General features: G+C 41.9%; 1 protein-coding gene across 12 annotated transcripts in view; it reads right to left on the bottom strand.

The window, feature by feature from the left end:
- Positions 1-6,905: 6,905 nt before the first annotated feature.
- Positions 6,906-13,363, bottom strand: part of STIM1 (stromal interaction molecule 1) — a 235,610-nt gene continuing 229,152 nt past the window's right edge. For 7 of the 12 annotated variants that reach the window (XM_074217369.1, XM_074217359.1, XM_074217362.1 and 4 more), the window contains one exon: positions 6,906-8,953. In XM_074217369.1, the coding sequence (XP_074073470.1) occupies positions 8,443-8,953 (511 nt within the window). In that variant the 3' untranslated portion in view covers positions 6,906-8,442. The other 5 variants (XM_074217367.1, XM_074217368.1, XM_074217360.1 and 2 more) reach the window with 4 other exon arrangements.

The following is a 13,363-nucleotide window of genomic DNA, read 5'->3' as shown; positions in this document are numbered from 1 at the left end:
ACCACTGGACCTAGATGACTCTGGAGGAGAAAGTGAGGCTTGAGATTTTGCACAACACCCCCTGACTCAAATAAAGTTCACATCTATGTCATGGCACCTCCCTGATGTCATGGTCTGCTTCAAGAACATGGAAAAATATATCATCATCATCTGTTATGCTGATATCTGATATATTATCAGTCTTAATTAAAGTATGATGTCACCTTACTTCCCACTTTGCTGGCAAGTGCTAAAAGAACCAGGTGCCTACCCCATTTCAAAATTTCACAAATTAATTATAAACTAATTCAGTTAATGTTGCTTTCATGAATTTAAATGCTAAGGCATTTGGAACTTATTACTGGTGTTAATTTGTTATCTATGGTTCCTCTCAGCACAATGTAGTTTTTTTGTGTCTTTCTAATTTTTAAGGTTTTTGTTTTGTTTTCCATTCCCTAAATTAAGTTTTGTATATCTTTGTTTTTAGTTTTGTATTTATCTTTGTTTTTTAGGATTTTTTTTAACAAATTTGTCAATCTTTTAGATTTAAATCATTTCACATTTAAAGTTATGAGAGTTAGGTCTACATTTTCTAACATTTGTCCCTAATATTGCTTTTTTTCCCCCAAGATATGATTTTTCCTTCTGCTTAAATATTTTTTAAAAAGAAAATACAGGTCAACAATTTTTTTATACAAAGAAAAAATTTGCCCCACTTCTACTTTCATGCAATTATTGCTAATATCTTTACCTAAATTGTTATGGTCCTTTCAGCTTTTTCTATTGAATAGTCATTTGGAAAGAAGAAAGAAGTGCCAAGATTCTGCCAAATTCTCTAATTTATAACTGGAAAAGTACTTCAAGATAATTAATTCAACACCTCTCCCCCCCTTTCTGTTAACAAGAGGCAGAGTTAGGATTCAAATTCATGTATTTCCTAATGCAGTGTTTGCCATTTCACTCCTTTTGAGTAATGATAATTGAGATGTATATATGAAACACCCCATTACAATAATTGGCTTGGTTTAAAGCTCAAAGTGAGTGATATAATAGTAGTCCCTATGGTGACCCTGAACAAGTCATTTCACCACATTTGCCTCAGTTCCTCTTCAATAAAGTGAGCTGGAGAAGGAAATGACAAACCGTTCCAGTATCTTTGCCAAGAAAACCTCAAATGGGATCAAGAAGAGTCAGATACAACTGAAATACTAAACAATAAAAAAATGGTGCATATAGTTTCCTTCTTTTAAACTTAGTATATATCAGAAAACAAGTTCTTAATCACAATCACTAAGCTCCCAGTTAGAAAATTCCTATCATTTAAGCAGAGACTGGGCTCTCTGCCTACTTTTAGATCTATATCTATCTCTTATTAACTTGTGGTTAAAATCAAATTCGTTAATTGAAAACAGAATATATTAGAATATATGTGAATAGACAGGCACTGGGATGGAAATTTGAGGAAAGGGCTGACCTCTTTTGCAGGACTTTCTTCTGTCAAGGGCTTCTTATGTTTCAACATGCTTCTAAGAGTTAATAACCTTCCCTTACATCTCCCTATCTCAGCCCTACTTTGCTCTTCAGGGGTATGCTGGAAGGTCTTGCAAACCTTTTGGATTCAAATCATCAGAATCTCTATCTGGTTTTAAGATAACTCCTTCATCCTTAATATGATTCTCTCACACTTCTTTGAACCCTGGTCACAGTAGGCTTTGTGTGATTGACTCAATCAAGACATAGTCTTAAAAACTTTGATTAGACCACCACCTCACACCCTATACCAAGATAAGATCAAAATGGATTCAGGATTTAGACATAAAAAACAGTATTATGAGCAAACTAGAAGATCAAGGAATAGTTTACCTGTCAGATCTATGGAAAGGGAAGCAGTTTATGACCAAGGAAGAGATGGAGAACATCATTAAAAACAAACTAGATAGTTTTGATTACATTAAATTAAAAAGCTTTTGCACAGATAAAACCATTGTAACCAAGATCAAAAGAAATGTAGTAAATTGGGAAACAATCTTTACAACTAATGATTCTGACAAAGGACTCATCTCTAAAATATACAGAGAACTGAGTCATATTTAAAAAAAAAAAGCCATTCCCTGATTGACAAATGGTCGAAGGATATGCAAAGGCAATTTACAGATGAGGAGATCAAAGCAATCCATAGCCATATGAAAAATTGCTCTAAATCATTACTTATTAGAGAAATGCAAATTAAAGCTTCTCTGAGGTACCACCTCATACCTCTCAGACTGGCCAATATGACCAGAAAGGATAATGATCATTGTTGGAAGGGTTGTGGGAAATCTGGGACACTATTTACATTGTTAGTGGAACTGTGAACTCATCCAACCTTTCTGGAGAGAAATTTGGAACTATGCCCAAAGGGCAACAAAAATGAGCATACCCTTTCATCCAGCAGTACCACTACTGGGTCTATACCCTGAAGAAATGATGAAAAAAGGTAAAAACATCACTTGTACAAAAGTATTCATAGCAGCCCTGTTTGTGGTGGCAAAGAATTGGAAATCAAGTAAATGTCCTTCAATTGGGGAATGGTTTAGCAAACTGTGGTATATGTATGTCATGGAACACTATTGTTCTATTAGAAACCAGGAGGGATGGGAATTCAGGGAAGCCTGGAGGGATTTGTATAAACTGATGCTGAGTGAGATGAACCAGAAAAACACTGTACACCCTAACAGCAACATGTGGGTGATGATCAACCTTGATGGACTCTCTCATTCCATCCGTGCAACAATCAGGGACAATTTTTGGGCTGTCTGCAATGGAGAATACCATCTGTATCCAGAGAAAGAACTGTGGAGTTTGAACAAAGTTCAAGGACTATTCCCTTTAATTTAGAAAAAAACCCAGATATCTTATTGTCTGATCTTGTTATCTTTTATACTTTTTGTTTCTTCCTTAAGGAGATGATTTCTCTCTCATCACACTCAATTTGGATCAATGTACAATATGGAAACAAAGTAAAGACTGACAGATTGCTTTCTATGCAGGGGTGGGGGGAGGGAAGTAAGATGGGGGGAAAATTGTAAAACAAATAAAATCTTTAATAAAAGAAAAAAAAACAAAAAACCCAAACTAGATAGTTTTGATAACATTAAATTAAAAAGCTTTTGCACAGACAAAACCACTGTAACCAAAATCAAAAGAAATGTAGTAAATTGGGAAACAATTTTTACAACTAGTATTTCTGACAAAGGACTCATTTCTAAAATATACAGAGAACTGAGTCAAATTTTCAAAAAACAAATGGTCAAAGGATATGCAAAGGCAATTTACAGATGAAGAAATTAAAGTGATCCATTGTCATATGAAAAATTGCTCTGAATCATTATTTGAGAAATGCAAATTAAAGCATCTCTGAGGTACTACCTCACACCTCTCAAACTGGCCAATATGATCAGAAAAGATAATGATCAATGATGGAAGGGATGTGGGACACTAATACATTGTTGGTGGAGCTGTGAACCAACTCATCTAACCTTTCTGGAGAGAAATTTGGAATTATGCCCAAAGTGCAACAAAAATGTGCATACCCTTTGATCCAGCAATACCACTACTGGGTCTATACCCTGAAGAGATTGTGAAAAAGGGTAAAAAAAAAAATCATGTCATAGCAGCCCTGTTTGTGGTGGCAAAGAACTGGAAATCAAGTACATGTCCTTCAATTGGGGGAGATGGCTTAACAAACTATGGTATGTTATGAAACACTATTGTTCTATTAGAAATCAGGAGGAATGATAATTCAGGGAAGCCTGGAAGGATTTGCATGAACTGATGTTGAGCAAGATGAGCAGAACCAGAAGAATATTGTATACCCTAAAAGCAACATGGTGGTGATGATCAACCTTAATGGACTTGCTCATTCCATCAATCAGTGCAACAATCAGGGACAATTTTGGGCTATCTGCGATAGAGAATACAATGGGTATCCAGAGAAAGAATTGTGGAGTTTGAACAAAGACCAAAGACTACTACCCTTAATTAAAAAAAAAACAAAACCGATATCTTATTATGTAATTTTGCTATCTCATACTTTATTTTCTTTTCCTTAAGGATAGGATTTCTCTCTCATCACATTAAACTTAGATCAATGCATATCATGGAAACAATGTAAAGACTAACAGACTGCCTTCTGTGGGGGGTGGGGGAGGGAAGCTGTTGGGAGCCAGGGTCTCTAAGCTGTTTGGCACAGTTGCAGCAAGAAGACTCAAGGCAGTCACACTGCCTGATGGAACAACATTTCCTTCTTCAATATATATAGGGATTTCATGCATACCAATATTTATAGGTTTATTATTGATTGCAGTATTTACTCACCCTAATACTGGAATGACTATAAAGGAAGGATTTCAGAAAAATTCCTTGAATAAAAGAGATTGTAAACTCTGTCTAAATTTAACAGGACTGCCTCTCCCTGAGGCATACAAAAAAAGGCTTCAACATTATGAAACCTCTGGAAAACCCAGCACTGGGAATTCCAAGGAGATGCCATAATATATACAGGGAAAACAGATACAAGATGGGCCAGATAGAAAATTAATAATTTTCCCCCCTTACCATACACAGGAATATATGAAAAAGATGGTGAGAAAATAGTACAGGTGACCGATATGTGAACTCCAGCAGCCTTAGTTTCATGTGAAAGAATAAAAAAGTCACAGAAAGTGTGGTTTCTACCAACAAGGCCTTAAAGAAAAATTGGTTATTGTAAGAATTAACAGATGGGTGGACAAGCATAAAGATCATCACTATAGACTGTTAAGGAAGTGTATCGAAAAACATTACCTACACAAAAAATATAAAAAACTTTCCATTAAAAGAATTGCTTAATTAATAACTTTAAATGAATTAACAATTATACAATGTAGTAATAAATAAGGTAACAGACAGGTTAAGGTCATCATGGTCTGAGTAGGGATAAGAAATCAATTAACTATATGATTATTACTTAAACTTGTAATCACCTGATTAAAACTTATAACCGTATGAACTATAAGATTGTTGATGAAAATTGTACACTTTTGTAACCAAGAAAATGATCTCAGCTTGCTTGCTTGCTTGAAACATACATGATTCTGAAACTATAAAAATAAATCCAAGCAGCTGACAGTCAACCTGCTCCTGCCTTTACCCACTTGACTCAACTCATTTCACCGATTCTATCCCTCCTGTCAAGTTCCAAGAACAATTTTGAGAGTCTGGAATAATAAGGTTGAGGGTCAGGATAGAACAAAGGTTGCCAGTTCTACTCAGCCCCCTTTGGTCTTGCTTCTGGGGTGATTTGTATGGATCCAGATTAGTGATCTGAAGTATGATGCAGCTTAAAAGGAATATCCCTACAACAATTCTACCCAGTTCCTTTGGAGTTTTGCTAAGAGTTTCCAAGATGATGTGCTACACCTCAGACTTCTAACAGGGCTATTGATGGGACTTAAAAGGAATTTTTTGATTATAATTCAAATATGATTTAGTTCTTATACTGAAATCCATGAACTTACTTTTTATATATTTTCAGTACTGAAATTCAATATAATTGGCTTATTTTGTATCCTTTATTTTATACATTAAAAACAGGGGTTCGTGATAATAAAAAGGTCAAGAATTTAGACTGTGATACCTGAGTGGGTAAGAGTGGCTGGCCTGGAACTGAAATAGCAGAAGAGAGGTAGAAGCAATATGCTAAAAAGACACAAGACCCCCTATAGCTGTGGCTACAATTAGTTCAGCAAAGATACCAGCAGGTGGCAAGGTTTACCAGCCAAAAGAGACCAGTGACCAGATCAATCCACAGAGGACTCCAGCCCTGATCCGAGCCCAGGAACCCATGGAGATAAAGCTCGAGAACTCACCTGTCCTGGCTGCAGGTTCCCTCCCCAAGTATTCTTCTCAGTCTCCGCCAAATGATGTGGAAACTGGGGGTGTATGTTCTGTGTACATAGGGAGGCTCTTGTGGCTTGATTATGCCCTTTCTCCAGTTGGGAGTAAAATATTAGCAAAGGATACTGAGCTCTAGAAAAGGGAACACTTTCAAGTTGTCTTTAAAGGAATAGACTTAGGTGCTATTAGCATTTTTAAAATTTGTCTCCCTATAGACTCTCCATGGAAATTAGGGGAAAATAGGCTCCTTTTCAGGAACCTATTAAGGGCCTATATAAGAGCTACTCCAAACCCTCAAAATAGCTAAATATTTGTGTCCTACCGGGTCCTTTCAAATTGCTAGAGCTTTTTACAGCATCCTTTCATGGGGAAGTGGTCTTTGGGGGGGGTGTGTGCATGAATAATTAGACACATGTAGCAATTTGAGTGGTAGTACTCCAGAGGTAGGCTCCATTATGACTGTGTGACCCTTAGTTAACATGATCTGACAGTTTTCTTACAAAATGTAGACAATCATATTTCTACTCACTAACAGCTATGAAAGTGGTTTATATATCTTAATTTGATATCAATTTTAACTCTCCATGGTTTGTCTTATACATTTTATATACTATCTATATACACTTTCCCAGGGGCATTTTTGTTGGCTTCAGATCCTTTGATTTTTTTTTAAAACATCACCTTATTTCCATTGACATCTGTCCTTTCAAAAAGGACCCTTTCCTAGAACTTTCCAAGTATTGTTTAAATCTATTTCATATGCAGACCATTTTAGATCTCCATCCTATGCTCAATTCTCCTTTCATACCTTGGAGGGGGGTTGGGGGAATGGTTTTCTTTGGTGTCGTCTTGGTCTTCCCCACTTTTATTGATTTTTCACATGTTCTTTTTGAAGTCAGGAAGGAGAGACACAGATCTGCCTCCAGATCTGACCACAGACAACTTTTAAGACCCAGGAAGCGGGTAGGCAAAAAAAAAAAAAAAAAAAACAGGAGCCAAAACCAAGAAAATAAAATATCCTACATGCTTTATTAGACATCAGTCATATGAAATAACAGAAAAATCCATTGGGATAGGGATGGAGAGGAGGGGCCAGCCCACTGTGGCATGCAGCACCCAGCTGCCCTGCCCCCTTGCCCTGGAATGGGAGATTCATCCAAGAGGACAAAGCAAGACTGGGGGCCATTATTCATAGCCCTACAGAAAGCTGGGGGAGGGGGTACTGCCTTCAGTAGGAAGTGGAACCCGCGCAGTGTGTGTCCATTCTCTTCCTTTCCTTACTTTATTCTTATATGTTGCCTCCTTTCCCCAGGCCTGGCTGGGGTTAGGAAGGGAGGCAGACTTGGATTGCACAGTAGGATTGGGCCCAGAGCCTAGGGAATCTAGGGAGCCCAAGGACCATGCACTGGAAAAGAAGTGGCAATGAGGGGAGGGCTGCAGGCACTTTGGAAATTCAGGAAAATTGTTTTTTAATTTTTTGGTTCAAAAGCAACAACATCTTTGCCCAAAGTCCCTCCCAACCCCATCCTCTCCCACAGTCCTGTTACAGGCTACACCCATATGTGAGAGTCCCTGCCAGTCCCTATCTAGACTAGGTCCCCAGCATAAAGAGGATTCAAGCATACTAGAAGGGCTAGGGATCACCAAGGCCATTAGTCTCAGGGCTCCAAACTTGGGACCTGGAATAGGCTAAATGTCTGAGGCTAAGGGGAGGGGAAAGAGAGGAATATAGGTACCTTCCCTTCTTCTACCTTACAGAATAGGCAGGATAGGAAGCAGTCCTATAGGCCATTGGGGAGTGTGGCCAAGAGTCCTGGCCCTGGAAGGGCAGAGAGCCATGGCTGCCTCTCCCTCATGCACCTCCTTTCTGCTTCCCTGGAGGCCTGATCTCTACCTCATCTGTCCTATCTCCCACCCCACCCCACCCCCTAAAGTCAGGCCTTGGCCTAGTGCCAGGGTTGGCCCCCAGGCTCTCCCCCTTCCCAAAGGAAACAAACAAATCAAGTGGTCTTCCCCCCACAACCACCGAGGTGCAGCCTCAGCCCTGCCCTGCCCTGCCCTGCTGGCTCTGGTCAGCACTGCCGAGGTTAGTGGGAGCCTGGGCCTTGCATCAAGTTTCCTTTTTCCTCCCTAATTCTATAGTTTGGTGGCACTGGGGAGAACAGGGGGCAAACCAATAAAGATCTAAAAGTCCAATAAACAGGGAGACCAGAACCGAGGGTCCCTGCAAAGGTGGATGGGCTGGACTGAGATGGTGGGTGCAGGGATAAGGCATGCACTGTGAAGCAGGGATGGAGCCAGGGGATGAAGAAGTTGGAGCAGGAACAGCTGATGGAGGCCCAAATAGGGAAGGTGGTGGTCAGTAAATAAATAAGGTGGAAGGGGCCCTCTTTCATAAGGGGAAGAGAGGAGTACAGAGGATGAGGCAGGTATTAACAGCGCCCCAGGTCCTCAGGACCCACACCTTTCCCTGTCCAGGCCCTAGGTGGGTCCCTTGGAGGAAAGGGAGGATAGATGTGTCTTCCCACCGCAGCCAGCCCTGTCCAGCTACTTCTTGGGCTTCTTGAAGATTTTGAGTGGGAACTTCTTCTTGCCCTGGCCGGAGTCTGTCTCCTCACCTGTAGAGCCACTGTCCTCCTCACCAGCATGCTTCTTGCCTGCCAGGTGGGGGATACGTGTGTTGCGGCCATGGTGAGCCCTGCTGTCCCCTACAGGTGATGGCGCATCTGGCTCAGGGGAACTAGGACTGTGGGAACGTGATGAATCTGAATGCAGGGGCCCTCCTCCCACCACCCCTATCGGGCCCAGCTCCCCAACACTATAAGCTTTCTCTAGCCCATGATTCTGCAGGAATAGTGCTTTCTTGACCAGGGCAGGACTCTCAGGCAGCTTCTCCACTAGGGCTGCCTCTGCCAGTCGATGGCTGCCATTGGAGGTTGGGGCATACAGGGCTTCATCCATGGCTCGGGTCAGCTGCTGGGGCTTGGCAGTCAGCTGGGTGAATCGAGGGCGGTCACTCATGTGGAGGGAGGACTCCGAATCGGAATGGGTCAAGTCCCTGCTCAAAACAAGAGGGGATCGGGGCAGGGTAGAAAATGGGGAGGAAAAAGGAATAGAAGACAGGATAAGAGAGGAGAAAGACAAAAAGGAAAAGGTAGATGGGAAGATAATAGAGCAAAGAAATTCAAGTGTAGGGAGAGGAAGAGGGAAAAAAGAATGAAAGGGGAAAGGAGAGGAGAAATAAAAGGGAAACAATGAGGGAAACGAACAGTGAGACAAGGATAGGGAGACATATTAATATCACAAAATTATTAGGCAAAGGTCTTTTTATTGTTCAGGCCCTACCTATGTTTTTGGGCCCAGGGTAATACGCCAGCCATTTAGCTGTACCATTCCTTTCCTCCCCCATGAAGGAGAAAGCATATTCAATGTAAGGACAGCTCTTTCTTCCCCACTCCTCACTGACATCTCCTAGAAAATCCCCAAACCCCTAGACACCTGTCCATGATGACCTGAAGCTATGCTAGGAGACTCATAGGCTTGGAGACTTTACCTCTGTCCTGGTAAATTTGCTCTGATATCCCAGAATGCTTTCCTACTCACACACATACACACATATACACATGTGTACATGTGTGTCATCCTAAGCTCTGGTTATCCTGTCCCACAACATATCATGCTGCCCACTTACCCCTAAGAATCCTTCTAGGACCCCAACTATCACAACACATGCAGTGAGGCCTAGCTAGGACTGGAGTGGGGGAAGAGAATAGGAATGGGAAGAGTTAGAGCAACCTTGCCCCTGGCCCAAAATCTCCACAGACTGGTGGTCAAAGACATATAGATATGGGGAAGAAATGGCAAAATAGCTGTTTTCATCTATCTGAAGATCCACCACCAGAGAGAGGAGATAGATTTGTACTGGTTGGCCCCAGAGAGCAGAACAATGAGTAATGGGCAGAAATTACCAGGTGGTAAACTGAAACCTGAAGGAAGGAAAAACTTCCTAGCAGCTTTTCAGAAATAAGGTGTTTCCCCATCTTTGGAGATCTTTGAACAAAAGCCCAATAACCATTTGCTGGGAATAGTGTATAGGGGTTTATCAGTCCAGTATGGGTAGGTTTGGAAGGCCCTTACAAGTGAGATGCCATGATGATGGGATCAAATGGAGAAAATGCTGAGGGGGCCTTCTTCTGGCCTTTATTCCCTTTTGAGGGCCATTTCATCCCTCTGTGGAAACTCTGATACCTACCACAGAGCGAAGAAGGATTATCAATAATAGAAGTTTCATGTAGGGAGAAGGGGCTAAATAAGGGAAGCATGGCAGTTGTCAGAGAGCCACAACAAAAAATATTTTGCTATCCGTTACTTTTTAAGTAGGAGGGTTCAAGAAAGGGAATAATGGACTAGGAGTCATGAGGCTTGGGTCCTAGTCCCTTTCTAATTCAATTAGTTTGGCTCATGATTTGGAAAGGATAAAATACTCAGAGAAAGTTAAGAGGTAATGATTCTGTGATGACACTGACTAGAAATCTTATCTATGAGCCAGGGGAAAGGGTTGCTTTGCAAGGTTGGGATATAGGTTTCCACATCAAATCACATTCATCATGCATAAGCCAGGGGAATCCATCTGCAGCCTTTCCCATGGAGGCAGGTATGGAAGGCTGGAAGAGGCTGGAAGAAGCCTTTGTGGGGCTGGGGTCAGTAAGCCCTAGGCAGGCTTCACCAGTCCCAGAGGCTCCTTCCAACCCCTAAAGGTAGGGGCACTCAAGGAAGAGAAGGGCAAAATGAAGGGCCCTGAAGTCCCACTCCCAACAACTGGTTGATCTGGGGTCCAGAACGAAGAGAGGGTGGGGCAGTTATGTCTCCCAGTCAGGAGTAAGGGTGAAGGCAGCATTTGAAGAGCAGGGTGTGGGGGCCAATAGGGGGACTTGGAAGCAAATACAGCTGATCTGGAAGAAAGTTCAGAGGGGTCAGAGAGAGTGCGAGGCCCCTAAAGGAAGAAGAGAAAGCGGCAGGTTAGCCCACTGCTCAGACTGGCCACACATCCAGCCAAGCCTCTATTCCCTGGCCTAAAGGTTGGGCCTGGAGCTAGACAGGTGGAGGCTTGATTGAGTAATTAGTTCTCAGTCAGGGAGGTGACCCAGGGAATTATTTGTGCTCATGTTGGGCTGGGAGAGAAATATGAGAAAAAAACAGACAAGTATTCACAGGCAGAGTCTCTGTTGGTCTCCCTGTAGCAGCTCTTAAACCTCAATCCACTGGTCTGAACTGGAGAGGTTCTGCTGAGAACACAGGAGGATGATTGTGTTCCCACTGTATTAGGTCAAGGTCCATCTCCACTAATAAGCCTTCTCTAACTTTTCTTATACCTTCTGATCCTTGGGACAACTGTTAGCTAGGCAAATTAGGAGGTTAAGTAACTTTGCCAGAGTCACACAACCAGAATGTGTCAAAAGGCAGGTTTTGAACCTCAGTCTTAATGACTCTAAGGCCAGCTTTCCATTTGCTACCTCTTGTGTTCTTCCATAGCTATTGTTTAAGTACTCTATTGGAGAGAAAGCAGCCCTAGACCAGGAGAATTAGGAAACTCAGCTCAGGGTCTCTTTAGCTCTGACACCCTACGTTCTAAGCTCTTCCAGTTCTTCTACTGTCATCACTTTGTGATGTAGCAGATTATGTGCCTGCGAGTCTTGTCTTCCTAAGGGCAAGGCCATAAAGGGTCCCATCTTCCCCTTTCATCCTCCCCCCAGCACAAGGAGTCAAGGGCAGGGCCCCTAGGAAACATTTATAAGGGCCATTCTGCTCACACACCAGTAGGTAAATTGATTTTAGTTCAACAATTAGAGGTTTGCTCATTTGAATTGTTGAACTGAAAAGGAAGCTCCCAGGTGAGTCTTCATGGGGTTCCTAAGGATTGTAGCAGCCCCTTCCCAATCCCACCTGTGGCATTACTAACCTTACTAGAGAGCCTGTTTGTCTTTAGAGATGATCCTCTGAAGCAACGTTGTAAAAGAAAACCAAGTGGTAAATGGAGCTGGTGCCAAGGTCTGTCTGCCTCTGTCCCCAAGTCCCCTCCCTCCACCTGCCAGCATGCAAGGTCAAGGGCCCAGACCACCTAAGGGGAGGATATTCACAGAGCCATCCCTCTCTTTGGTCTGAATCAGGGTCTGTCTCTTTTGTCAGTCACTGTCAGTATAATGGCAGGGTAGTTCCTATGCAGAAGTAGTAAGGGAACTGACATGAATTATGATGATGAGAATGTAGAACTATGGGAAATGGTCCTTCCTAAATCCTAATCTACCACTGAAGGATCTTGTAGTTAGACAGTGCCTGTTCCATCTGCCAAGACTCCAAGGGGTTTGGCCTTTTAAAAGGAGGAGGAGCCTAGAGCTGGCTGGGCTGGAGTAGAAATGCATTTCCTCTAACATTTGAGAATAATAAATATTAGAAAACATTACCTAAGGATGAGCTCAGTGCTATACTGGTAAAGGCTAAGCTAAGTGTTGCACAAAGACCAAGTTTTGCTGGGGATCAGGGCCTTCTTGCAACTGCAAGATATCTTTGGAGGCATGGAAGGTTCTCAACCCAATCTATCTATAATCTTCAAACAGTAATATCTAAGAATCAACCTATGCAGTGGGGGGTGGGGTGGGGTGTATGTGTGTGTGTTGTGTGTGTTTTGCAGGGTGGGAGTGGAGTCAGTTAGTATCCCCTGGTGAAGAATAAAATAGTTAAGGGAATCTTTAACCAAAATAGGGAGGGATAAGGGAGGTCAAGTTTTGACAAGCATCAAGACATGGGAACCCAATCATGTTCAGAACTCCAGAAAGGAGTCATATAAGAGAAAATTGGATTCCAGGGACAAGACTTATCCTAAGCTTCCAGAGTCAGCTTCAAATAGCTGTCCATCACTTCCCACCCTCAGGGTACCTATGCCTGGCTTAGAATGACCCAGAATACCAAAATACTCCATTAGATATCAGTTGGGAGAGGACTCACATTTTGCTAGACTAAGGACCTGCTTTTTCCTAGACAAACTGTGTGCCTTGCCATACCTCCTAGAAACAGCTGCTCTCTGAGAGGAAGTCAACGGGCTGGACTGGATGTAGATCATTAGAAAAAGATTGAATTTCTTTTGATTTGCTAGTATGGATTTTGTGGAAACTGTGTGACCCTTAGGCAAATTCTTTTACCTTTATGGGTCTTAATTTCCTCTTCTGTAAAATAAGGATTCTTAACCCAAGCCTGCATCCCTACCAAAACTATTCTAAGGACCCAATGAGAAAATGAATGTTAAAACACCAGCTATATAAAGTTAAGGGAATACTGCTATTATTGTTGGTTCTAAGGCAGCAAATCCAAAATGTAGAATTAGAAAGGTGGCAGTTGGGAAGGGATTAGCTTGGGCCTTCTACTGCCCTGTCATGAAATGGTCTTTTGTGTTTTGGGAAGATTAAACTGGAAA

This window comes from Macrotis lagotis, chromosome 1, assembly GCF_037893015.1.
Source record: "Macrotis lagotis isolate mMagLag1 chromosome 1, bilby.v1.9.chrom.fasta, whole genome shotgun sequence".
Lineage (NCBI taxonomy): Eukaryota > Metazoa > Chordata > Mammalia > Peramelemorphia > Peramelidae > Macrotis > Macrotis lagotis.
This window is presented reverse-complemented; position numbering and strand designations above follow the sequence as displayed.